An 11,160-nucleotide genomic window follows, 5' to 3' on the forward strand; every position below is an offset into this window, starting at 1 on the left:
CAGCTAAAGCAGTCAAGAACTTCAAATAACCCGAATGAACAGATTCTGAGTCTCTAAATTCAGTTTCATCTGATTTATCTGTTACTGGAGTTGATCCAATAAAGTCACCAGTTGATTTAGCTGCTGATTCCAAGTTTGCATCAATCATTGATGAAGAGATTGACATTTTGACAACAATTTAAAAGTAAACAATAGCTTAAGAAACAATCAATAGATTAGTAAACATGTAAAATTAATAATATCCTCAATACATATTGATTGTTCACAGACAATCAAAGGGATGATACTTTGATGAACTACTAATACAAAGCAAAAAATCAAGTTACCAGGATTCTAACTTGAACAAAATTTTCCATCACAACTAATTATGTTTGTGAGTTTAATGATTGACAAAATTACCGAGAAATTTGATATTATTAAAATGTTATTAGTAGAAAAGTGATCAACTTTAATGGTCAATTTTGCTCAGTGGACAGGAAGGTGATTGAAGTTCACCGTCGTGTGTCATGATTATTTAGGATATAAAGGATTCCCCAGTCAGCTGATTGTGTCGATAAGTCATTGAACGATTCGGCCCAAGAGATTCTTACAGGTTCTCGTGTGGCCTTTGGTCATACACTTTGCGATTTCGCCAAGTTAATATCTACGAACAGGACAAGTGGGTGGTAACCAAATTCCATCTATTCCTACTAGCGAGTGTTTATACTTTTTCAATACTCGATATTGGAGGTCACAATAGGGACACTTGTATTCGTACGAACCTCTGGGATAGCGTTTCCGTTCGGCTTCTAGTAATTCTTCCTTAGTTCTGATCTGATCGGGCCTTACATACATGCAAAGTGGATCGACTTTTACTAAAAACTTGGGAGTCCCATCTCTCTCCGCTATTCTGCAGATTTTAGCAGGGATCAAAGTTTCAAGATCTGGACATGAATCTTCATGAATTTCCATGGGTGTTTCCTAGTCAATGGAATAGTAAATGAAAATATAATAATCGTATTGGTGACAGTTTTTGGCGACACAAACTTACCTTTGATGTTGACCCTTCATCTTTGACTTTTCCTACTCTTGACATTGGCACAAAAGAAAATAGAAAACTATTAGTTCAAACGATTGAAATTAAGTATTGAACTCGATCAAATTAAGAAATTGAAGCGATAACAACAATTTAAAACCGATGGATTAGTGAGTTAATCCTAATTCTTGGTCTGGATTATTTCCTTAATCAGGTGGAGTAGAAAAGTTCAATTACTGTTCTATGTAAAATTCCCATAGACCGTGGCTCCATCTTCCAAATTGCAACTAGATCCCATTCTTTTAATTAGAATAACTTTTTTTCTCAATTAAATTTAATCAAATAAGTTCCAAGTTTTAATAATTGCAATCAATATTTTTAATTTAATTTCTGACTATCTAGAGGATTAGGATAAGTTTAGTTCTTTTTTTTAATCGAAATCACTTTCTGATTTTAACCCTTTCGATTTGCCCGCTCGTACAAAAAATCAGTTTTATTTTACTTAATTTAGTTATTAGTTGATTGTAATCGTAATTACCATTAGATTTGTTTGGTAATAAGATTGAGGAGAAATGAAAACTTTTTATAATCATCCTTATGATTCTTGAAAAGTGATTAAACTTTATTGGTCAATTTAAACACTTTGTTAATTGTTCAATGGTCAGTTTGAGTGTTTACTCGGTGGACAGGAAGGGGATTGAGGCTCTCCATTGGGTGGCATGATTAAGGATATAAAGGATTCCACCATCGGCTAATCCGGTTACTGCTGATAAATTGCAGCCAAATTCCCGTCGAAGGTGATTAACTAATGAAAGAGCTGCTACTTTACATCCGGTGGTGAATTTAATTGTTATGTCACTTCCGCCAAAGCTACTGGTTGTTTCTTCACGATTTTTCAATGCTCGGTCACTTTTGCTCTCGAAATTTGTACCAATTTCGTTGTCAAATTTGATTCCGCTCTCGTCAAGATACTTGATTATTTCACTTGAAGCATCATCATGATTAATGATTATCTTCACACAAATATTATCGCATGTTGAATAGATTGTTATTAATCCCATGATTGTATTGATTGTTGTGGATTATCACCCAATTAAGAATCGACAAAATCAACGAGTTGAATTGAACTTTTTTTTTTCACTGATTACAATTTAGATTGTGTTGTGATTGTTACTCTGTTGAAAGGAAAAGGTTTTGTGTTGATTGTTAAATTTAAACCAGCGGATTTTATATCACAATCAAGTTAACTAAATTAAAGTTACTCGGAAAAGAAGTGATTTATTTTTAGATTGACTTTTATTACCAGAGCCAAAAAACTGTCAAACTGTTGTTTACAAACAAGAATCAGTAAATTGTGATCAACAAACTACTCAACTATTGTAAAAATCAACATAACAATTAAACAATCACACGGATTTTTAAATTGTTTCAACTGGAAAACCCTCTAATTAGTCAGTTTCAATTAAATTAATCTGTTGTTCATTTTCAAATGAATTAAAAAACTTTAAAGTTTAAATTATTTGTCAAACAATTAACATTAAGATATTTGACAATTTAATCTTATTAACTGATCTCAATTTTTAATTGTTGATAAGTAATATTCAAGTTAATCAATTGCGTATATTACTAATAATCGTCAATTATAGTTAACTAAATCAAAGTGAATCTTGATTGAAAGTTGCAAGAAATTTTTAGATTCAATTGATTAAATTGCCACTTGACTATGTTAATTAACATCAAATTGTAGCAATTAAAGTGATGATGATGATTACTGTTTGTTGTGTAAATTGTTGCCAAATGGATCACATTCAAATTACTAAATTAGTTAATTTACATTGAAAAGTTTCATAATAAAAGTGATCATTATGTTAATCATTTTGCAACAAAGTTAACCAACAGTTAATTAAAATTAAGTAGAAAGTGGAAAAGTTAATTAACTGGATCAAAAAAAGAGAGATCAAGTCAATTATAAAACTTTCGGCTTAATTGTTTGCCAATGTTAGTAAGAGAATAGGGTAATCACTGTTTCTAAATTAGTAAATTGTTGTAAACAATAATCAAATTTAGCTTTTGTTTTTGTTTTCAGTTATAATTAAAACTGAGTAAAAAATAGCGTAACAATTTCATTCAGAAACAATTAATTAATCTCAATATAAACTTAATCAAGTTCACGGTTTCAAGTGTGACAATTGTTACTTTTATATTCTGTTGTTAATTGTTACGATTTCTGAATAATATTGAATTTATTTCACATGTATGATTACGGGATAAAAAAATCGATACTTTATAAATTTAAATCCGTTGGATTTGCTTCATTTTTGTAAATTTACAAAGAAAACCACTTTGGTCCATCATAATTTTTGATAAATAGTAACCAATTTGATTGTAATTAAAACTGTAATCAACGTAGTGATTGACTTGAAAAAGGTGATAGAGTTGAAGACATGCTTGAATAAGCGGCATCACTGCTGATTTCGGTAACATCGGGTTCTACTTTATTCATTTTTAATTCTTGCAATGTCAGCATCAATTTAGTTGATTCATCACCTTTTGGATAAGCAAGTTGCTGGAAGAAAAAAACAGAGAAAAAAATTGTAACAATTAATAAACCGATCAATCAATTGCAAAATATAATCAAATGGAAAATGAAATTGAAATTTCACCTCTCCAACATCATAAATGTAAACTTTTCCATTGTCATCGCCGATTGCTAATTGATTACCCGATGGTGTCCACATTACTCGATTAAGTGCTGGACTACCATCGAGAGCGACTGTCGCTGTTGGAAGTTCAGTGTCATTATTGAGATTCCAAACATCGATTCGTCCCATTCCGTCAACGGTGGCAAATAGAGCGGGATGAACGGGTGACCATCGAACATCGTAAACATAATCACAATTATCTTCAAAGGAGTATAATGGTTTACCAGTTTTATCTTTCATACTCCAAAGTTTAACTGTCCAATCAATTGACGATGTCAAATATAGATGGGAAAAGTCAATTTGAGTATTTACAGAATGACAGTCGACATTTGTTACTGGACCTTGGTGACCTTCGTAAATGTCAAGAATTCCAGCTTTTGACCCGTGTCGACATGCGGTGTAAACGGCACCTTCTTCACTGCCGAGAATAAAATTATTATAATCACCGTAAGGGAATGAAATTGATGTTACAGCGACCGGTTTGGCTTGTTTTTGTTGACTCAATTCCATGGTGTCTTGAGGTGATGAAAGCATATCTAAACTCCATGAACAAAGTTTACCATCGGTTGAAACGGTAATCAAATTATGAGCATTTTGTGTGCCAACAACTTGAATACAATAAATAGGATGAGTGTGAGCTGATGCTGAAAGTGGACTTCGTTGGATTGGTGTTCGTTTGTTAACTCGATTATCCCAAAGTACAATTTGACCAGAATAAGTTCCACCGACAATCAGATTAGGATGAAATTTAGCAAAACAAACTGACATTAAAGGCGATTGACAATGAAGTACATATTCAGGTGTAGTTTTACGGAATTTCATGTTCCAGATAAGGCAAACACCATCAGGTTCTGTTGGAGAGTCTTCATTGTTGTTGTATGAAACGGCCAATAGTTCAGGAAACTGAGCTGACCAATCGAAACAAGTAACTGTACGATTTTTGGACCATCTTTCATCGTAGAAACATTTATTGAATGTAAGACTAGCACCCGATTGATCCTCACTGAAAAATAAAGGCAATTGTTTTTTTAGTTGACGTAAATCTTTTACAGTGAAAGTCATTATTTCAATTGACAATTTAAAGTGCGTCAAAACTTTTGAATCAACAACAAACTGAAATATTAGTAAATAGCAAAAAAACTCAAAGAATTGACTTTGAAATGAGTGTAACGATTCCGTAAGAAAAAAAAAGGTTGTATGTTGATTCAAACGTTTCTAAAGCGTCGTTTTGATTGTATGAAATTCATGAAAAAAAAGAGATAATTACTGAGCCTTATACTCAGAAATTATATGACCATGTGAAGGAGTGAATAGAAATTGAGAGAAAGATTTTTTATAATTTCCTGAGATCAAACAATGAGACGAGTGATGGTAATGGTTTATGTTTACCTTTCCATATCCTCTTTTGCTCCGGTATAATCGATGAATATGTCGGGTGACTCGTTCCAAAATAGCGCTTTTTCAACTATTCTAGTTGCACGGTCAAAAAATTTGAGAAATTCTGGACTATTCATTATTTGAAGTTTCCTTTCCTCGGTTAATTCTTTTTTCTCTTTAACGGGTTCCTTTATTTCTTCTCGAGTTTCACGTTCCAATGGAGTCTTGGCAGGTTCAACCATTCCAACATTCGGTAATCCACTTCCTCCGGTTGAAACTTGACGAGATACTTTTGGAAAAATGGTCGAATTCCCGTATTGCAGTGACGATCCTTCAGCATCCTCCTCATCGTGAGCGTATTTGTCATCATAGGTGAGCACTTATTTAGATAAATAAGTCGAAGCATTTTCAATAGTGGCAAATAGTATAAAGATAACCAAAGAAATCAACCAGAAAATGGGTAACCAAAAATTAGCATGAGAATCAAGGATGAGAATATAATTCGGTTTTTCATGTTTTTTTAGCATTTTTGTCTCAAGAAACGAGAATGAGAGAGGGATAGACATGGGAGAGCAAAAAAAGGTAAAATAATAGCAAAGGCTAAGGTATTGGGAAGACAAAGAAAGAGAGAGAGAGAGAGAAGATGGTAAAAAATGGGAGCAACATAAAAAACGATCATATGATTAAACAAATGATTTTGTTTAACAAGAAACGAAAAAAAAACCGTTGGAACCAAGGTATAACCAAATGATAGAAATTAAGGTGAAATTAATATTCATGCAATGTTAGAGTTGAATGGAATCGGTGTTAATGTGCTAACAAAGCGATAACATTGACATAAAAACATCATAAACAAAACCAACCAAGCAATTAAGTATTAATTAGAATAGGAGAAAGAGTGAGAATAAGGGAGAGAGAGAGAACAGACAGAAAATTAAGAAGAAACTGATTTTGATTGTAAATGGAAAAAAAGAAATGATAAATTAAAATTAAATTTACATAATTCGATAAAATTAAACGTTGTTAAAGGTTAACTAAGGACGAAGGGTAAAAGTATAGAGGATGAAAGCTCATAAGAGATGAGACATATGGATTAACATATAGCTGGGATTAGGATTAGGAGGAAGAGAGAAAGAGAGAGAGAGTATAATGTGATAAGGATCATGATCTTTCAGATTAATCAATTTATGTTTAGAAACATACCTTGGAATTCATCTTCCCATTCTAAAAAATCGACGGAATCGGTCTCTTTAATAATGGGTTATTTAAGTTAAGGAATAAGGCGAAGAGAGATAGAGAGATGGGTATGTGATTTATCGGGTTGGGGAAGGATGAGTTTGAATTCACGAGCAATCAATTAATTTTTCGAAACAAAATTGTATTTTGTTTTGTTTTGGAGGATCGAATTAGTTAATCATTTTGGTGATGGTGGTGGTGGTGGTGGTGGTGATTGTGATTGTGATTAAATTGGTGTATTGGGAGAGAAAGATTGAGAAAATTTTGAGAAAGTAAAAGGGTTTCTTGGATTGGTAGTATGTTTGTTTGTGTAAGTTTTTTTTGATTATACCTTCGTCCCAGTGAATAACTATGGTTAGAAGTAGTTAGATTACGCAGAGAGAAAGAGGAGAGAAAGGGAGAAAGAGAAAGAAGAGAGAAAGAGAGAGGTGAGATGAAGAATGAGAGAGAATTGTTAGCGGAATAATCAGCCAGCAATTAGAAATTAAGAATTTGGGTGTTGGTGGAAGAGTTATGGAGGTGGAAGAGAGAGAGAGAGAGATGAAAGGTGAACAAGCTTTGGGTTACCTACCATAGTAGTCCACAGGATGTGCTGTAGAAATAGAGAAATATATAATAGAGAGAAAGAGAGAGAGAAAGAGAAAGAGAGATAGGGTAGGAATTAGTTCTTGATTGTAGCCAAGCGGGTTCATCGAAATGATTAAATTAGTTATTCTTTTCATGCGATTAAGATTAGAGATTAAAATAAGCATTAGTTTAGAAGATTTAACAACCTTTCTTTTTGGAAGGTCCATCACCTGGTGAACGGTAAGGAAATCCTCAAAATTAATTGTAAGCATTTTTAAAGAGAAATTTAGTTATCAAGGTTAATCTAGTAGCTTTGGAAAATTAAGTCACTTAGCTAATGAATAAGATGTGATTTAAATTAATGAGGTTTGAGTGTTAAAAAAGGAAAGAATTAGCTATCAATGAAAGTGATTTTAGAGAGAAAGAGAGAAAACTTCATTGAAAAAGCAGAAAGCACTTAGATGATTAACCTTTCGTTTTAAAACAAAGAATAGTTTTAAAGGTAAGTAGTTAATATGGTTTGGATGACAATTACCATCTCTTCCTGAATCCGCTGTCTGTGTTTGTTTATTGTAAGTTACACTTTCTTTGGGAGGAATGTTAATCTCATTGATATTAACCAATGTTAAATTGATCGTCTTCTTTTTTGGCTCTTCCACTGGATGTTCTAAGGTAATAACTTCATTGGTCACTTCGATTGCTGGTTGACTTGTCACTAATTGTGTAATATCACCAACAGGATCAATTCCAAGCTCGGCAAATATGACATTAGCCTCTTCTCGCCTGAGATCTCCAGTTTTTTTCCCTGAAGATGCAACATTGGCACTAGCTTGCTGTTTAAAGGAAAAAATAGATAATCAAACGAGAGATAATAGAAAAACAACATTAGATCGAGAATAAAAACAATCAAAAAAGAAAGAACAAAATTAACAATGAAAAGAATCAAGATGAAATAGAAAAGAATAATTTTCTTACCTCAGCAAGAGCAGCTTCTTTTTCCCTTTGACGTCTCTCCTTTTCTGCTTGTAACTGAGCTAAACGTTGTCTCTTCTTCTCTAGTTCAGCTCTTCGATCTGACATAATTAAATTATATTCTTTGTATGAAAAAGGAAAAAGAAAAAGTTAATTAACGAGAAAAGAAATTAAAAAATTGCAATTAAATTACAATTAAGAAAATAATTGAAACATTTGGTTGGAAAGATGAACCAGAAAAAAACAACAACATCCACAACCGAACAGTGAATTTGATTGGATAATCGGCGAAAATTAGTCATAGAAAAAAGAAGAGCGCGTAATTCAAATTCTGTTTTCGATTGAAATTTAATCAACATTTTAATCGATTGCAACAATTAACTTATTGCTTTCTCAATATTCTAATGATTTTTTTTTGGAAAAATTAATTCTCAATTTTGTTTTAAAGCTGAAAGAAAAATGAATTCTTCAAATGATCTCTGTATTAAGTATCTAATCGAAGTTCAATTTTCGAAGAGAAAAATATTTTCAATTCTTTAAATTAACTAATTGATTGGAGTTTAATTAAAGACTTTCAGTGAATGGGTAAAGTGTTAATTTGGTGGAGGTAAGTCGTTAATTGAGAAAGAAAACTTGTAGTTAGTGAGTTGTGACCCTCAGGGGATTTTTTCTCAACGGGATTGGTCAAAACTCCGATAACTGGTTTTGGACTTTTCGTCTAATCCGATTGATTGAATTTCATCGATATTGTTATGTTTTCCTTTCGAGAAAAAAAATTATTTCATTTGTTAAAAAACATTCGAACGAATTTCATCTTGACCATTACAATGACTTCCCCTTTTGTATTGTTGTTTACCTTGATCGCTTATTGTCAAGCGTTTACTATTGACCAGTGTCCATCTTTTAAAGGTGAAAAAGTAGCTATTGGAATCGATGAAAAGTATTGTTATATTTTTTTCGATAGAAAGTTAACTTTCAGTGATTCAATCGAATTCTGTAGTGCTCGAAATGGCCAAATTCCTTATTCGCTAACTCGAGATTCTCCTTTACTTTATAATAATATTCGAATACTCAATGAATTAGAAAAAAGTGACATCAAATGGGTCAATTTCTGGACTCAAGGAATATCCAATTGTGGTAAACTCAATGTTCTAAGTGGAAAATTAACTCATGAAGTTTCGTGTTCTGGTACAAGACAAGTTGCTTGTCAGTTCGAACCAACCTCACAATGGTCATCTCCATCTTCACCTCCGCTACCTCACCGATTAAGCTTGCAAAATACTGGAATTTACATAATTTTCGTAATGGCCATTTCAATGATAATCTGTGAGATTTTAGTGTAAGTATTCAAATCTTTCTCGAAATATTCAGATAATCTAACGATTCGTATTTACATTGATCTCTATTTACAGTCGATCCCAACCAGCGAGTATTAAATTAAATGGTCCTGACGGTGTGGAGATCAAACTGAACATCGATATTGAAACTCTTCGATATGTAACTCGAAAATTGGACTCTAAGAATATAACTGTTTCTATCTCTTCAAACTCGGACGGAATCAGAAATGAAATCGAGGTCAATTCCGTCAAAATAGATTCTAATTAAGAGACACAACCGATTTATTGACAAGAAAATAAAGTTCATCGATGAGAAGTATTTCTAAATTGTTCATGTTTAATTTCATCTCTGCCTAAGGAACTTTTCCCAATATTAGAATGCTGAATTCTGTTCCAAGATTAATAATGAGAATTTTATTCAAATTTGGTAAAAAATTCGCAATTTTGACAAGGAAATCAAAGGTAAATTTAATAGTTGATTGTTCTTACATAGTGATCATGTAAAATTAATGGTATTCCGATTGTTTCATGTCTCTAATTACTTTGAGTACTTTTTAATTTGCTTCTTGAGGAACGGAAACAATTTGGTCTCTTTTAAGTTTCGATACATAAATTTGGACAAACTTTTTGTTCGCCGTTGAAAATGATGAGCATCGGTCGTTGATTCCAGTATAATTAAGAAAATTAAACAACAGATAGTTGATAAAATTGATGAGATTCCCAGTTAATTGGTCCAATTTAAATTGTTCACCTTCGTTAGATTAAAATTATGGCTCGATTAATCAATCGTTGGCTCTTGGAACTTATAGTTATCGTGAAAATTAACAAATTATCAATACATTTTATCTTCCACTCTAAAGGTTAGGTCAATTCTCAAAATATCTTGACCACAGGTGACCTATTGAAGGCTTTGTGACATCAGTGATAGTAAATTGATTGGTACCAAAAGTAATCAAACTCTGGTCACTTTGGAGCGGGAAATTTACATGTTTATATATTTTAGAGTTAATTTTAACAGAATAATAATAATGATAAACAATTTGAAAGATTACAAAAGGTAATTAAAGAAAATACATTTTCTCCATCAATCTAATTAAAACCAATAAATATTTCTTAAAGTTCATTTTGGACATTTCAAGGAAAACACTTCGTCCTAAACCCATACTAATGGATGATGAATGTAATGATTTGGATAATGCCATTTACCATGTAATCTATGAAAAAAGTGAAAATGATTATTCCGATAATATATAAAAAGAATCACAATTAACTAAAGTTTAAACAAATCATGACAATCAAAGTACTCACGGTATAATATCATTACGAGATGACCAATGGTCAGGTTTATGATGGTGTGAGGAGTGATGATGATGTCCACCACCATGGTGTGTATGATGATTATGGTGATTATGATGATGATGATAATCATGATGAAGAATTGGAAAGTGAAGAGGAATCGTCACTGTCTAAATTAAAAGCAGAAAAAAAAATTCATCAATTACAATCAAGGAATCGCCAGTCAACAATTAAAAAACTTTTTCTTCCGCCAAAGTTAATCGAAACACAAGAAGATTAGAAAATGAAACACAATCGATAATCAAGTGATCATCATGATACATTCCCATATCTCTCAATAACCTCTAAGATGAGAAGCAATTAATGAACACAATTAACACGATTAACACAACAATTAAAACTTACCTTAAGTCTACATCCAAGAAGACCACCACCGAGAGAAAGGATAAACCTTTGACCTCTCCTCCTGTATCCACTTGAGCACATTGGTGTTGGAACAATTAACAGGTAAAGTAAGAATAGAACAATTAATCGAATTTCCATCATTGTAATTAACAAACAATTAGAAAAGAAAATCAAAAAATTAAGTTAATCTCTCATCAGATTGTCTTCAAGTGCAAACAAAAGGTAAACAATCAAACACTATTTATATTGACCA

General features: G+C 32.2%; 3 protein-coding genes across 14 annotated transcripts; 1 reads left to right on the forward strand and 2 right to left on the reverse strand.

Moving 5' to 3' along the window:
• Positions 1–424: 424 nt before the first annotated feature.
• LOC128395074 (cytoplasmic dynein 1 intermediate chain 2-like) lies at positions 425–8,121 on the reverse strand. 12 transcript variants are annotated; one of them, XM_053355462.1, is made up of 10 exons: positions 7,873–8,121; positions 7,433–7,730; positions 7,104–7,127; positions 6,902–6,922; positions 6,662–6,679; positions 6,298–6,318; positions 5,107–5,473; positions 3,679–4,720; positions 1,031–3,581; positions 425–960 (listed from the first exon to the last, which is right to left on the reverse strand). In XM_053355462.1, the coding sequence occupies exons 1-9, from the start codon at positions 7,975–7,977 to the stop codon at positions 3,417–3,419; spliced, it is 2,061 nt and encodes a 686-aa protein (XP_053211437.1). In that variant the 5' UTR covers positions 7,978–8,121; the 3' UTR covers positions 425–960; positions 1,031–3,416. The 12 variants fall into 12 exon arrangements, with proteins under 12 accessions (XP_053211437.1, XP_053211433.1, XP_053211434.1 ...); XM_053355458.1 differs by having other exon boundaries at positions 6,298–6,342; XM_053355459.1 differs by having other exon boundaries at positions 7,104–7,148.
• Positions 8,122–8,668: 547 nt separating this feature from the next.
• On the forward strand, positions 8,669–9,586 carry LOC128395758 (uncharacterized). The gene is made up of 2 exons (XM_053356242.1): positions 8,669–9,208; positions 9,282–9,586. The coding sequence occupies exons 1-2, from the start codon at positions 8,697–8,699 to the stop codon at positions 9,472–9,474; spliced, it is 705 nt and encodes a 234-aa protein (XP_053212217.1). The 5' UTR covers positions 8,669–8,696; the 3' UTR covers positions 9,475–9,586.
• Positions 9,587–9,727: 141 nt separating this feature from the next.
• Positions 9,728–11,152, reverse strand: LOC128395761 (uncharacterized histidine-rich protein DDB_G0274557-like). The gene is made up of 3 exons (XM_053356244.1): positions 10,908–11,152; positions 10,515–10,672; positions 9,728–10,420 (listed from the first exon to the last, which is right to left on the reverse strand). The coding sequence occupies exons 1-3, from the start codon at positions 11,046–11,048 to the stop codon at positions 10,360–10,362; spliced, it is 360 nt and encodes a 119-aa protein (XP_053212219.1). The 5' UTR covers positions 11,049–11,152; the 3' UTR covers positions 9,728–10,359.
• Positions 11,153–11,160: the final 8 nt, after the last annotated feature.

Source organism: Panonychus citri, unplaced genomic scaffold, assembly GCF_014898815.1.
Source record: "Panonychus citri isolate SS breed McGregor unplaced genomic scaffold, ASM1489881v1 Contig00141, whole genome shotgun sequence".
Lineage (NCBI taxonomy): Eukaryota > Metazoa > Arthropoda > Arachnida > Trombidiformes > Tetranychidae > Panonychus > Panonychus citri.

What these genes read in the sequence shown, in the direction of transcription:
- LOC128395074 (XM_053355456.1), bottom strand. Translation starts at nt 7,977, where the DNA reads ATGTCAGATCGAAGAGCTGAACTAGAGAAGAAGAGACAACGTTTAGCT. An exon ending in AAGAAGCTGCTCTTGCTGAG is followed by an intron (nt 7,731 to 7,872) that starts GTAAGAAAATTA and finishes TCCTTTAAACAG; the next exon opens with CAAGCTAGTGCCAATGTTGC. An exon ending in ATGGGAAGATGAATTCCAAG is followed by an intron (nt 5,474 to 6,297) that starts GTATGTTTCTAA and finishes TATCTAAATAAG; the next exon opens with TGCTCACCTATGATGACAAA.
- LOC128395758 (XM_053356242.1), top strand. Translation starts at nt 8,697, where the DNA reads ATGACTTCCCCTTTTGTATTGTTGTTTACCTTGATCGCTTATTGTCAA. An exon ending in ATAATCTGTGAGATTTTAGT is followed by an intron (nt 9,209 to 9,281) that starts GTAAGTATTCAA and finishes CTCTATTTACAG; the next exon opens with TCGATCCCAACCAGCGAGTA.
- LOC128395761 (XM_053356244.1), bottom strand. Translation starts at nt 11,048, where the DNA reads ATGATGGAAATTCGATTAATTGTTCTATTCTTACTTTACCTGTTAATT. An exon ending in TTCTTGGATGTAGACTTAAG is followed by an intron (nt 10,673 to 10,907) that starts GTAAGTTTTAAT and finishes CTTTTAATTTAG; the next exon opens with ACAGTGACGATTCCTCTTCA. An exon ending in TCTCGTAATGATATTATACC is followed by an intron (nt 10,421 to 10,514) that starts GTGAGTACTTTG and finishes CTTTTTTCATAG; the next exon opens with ATTACATGGTAAATGGCATT.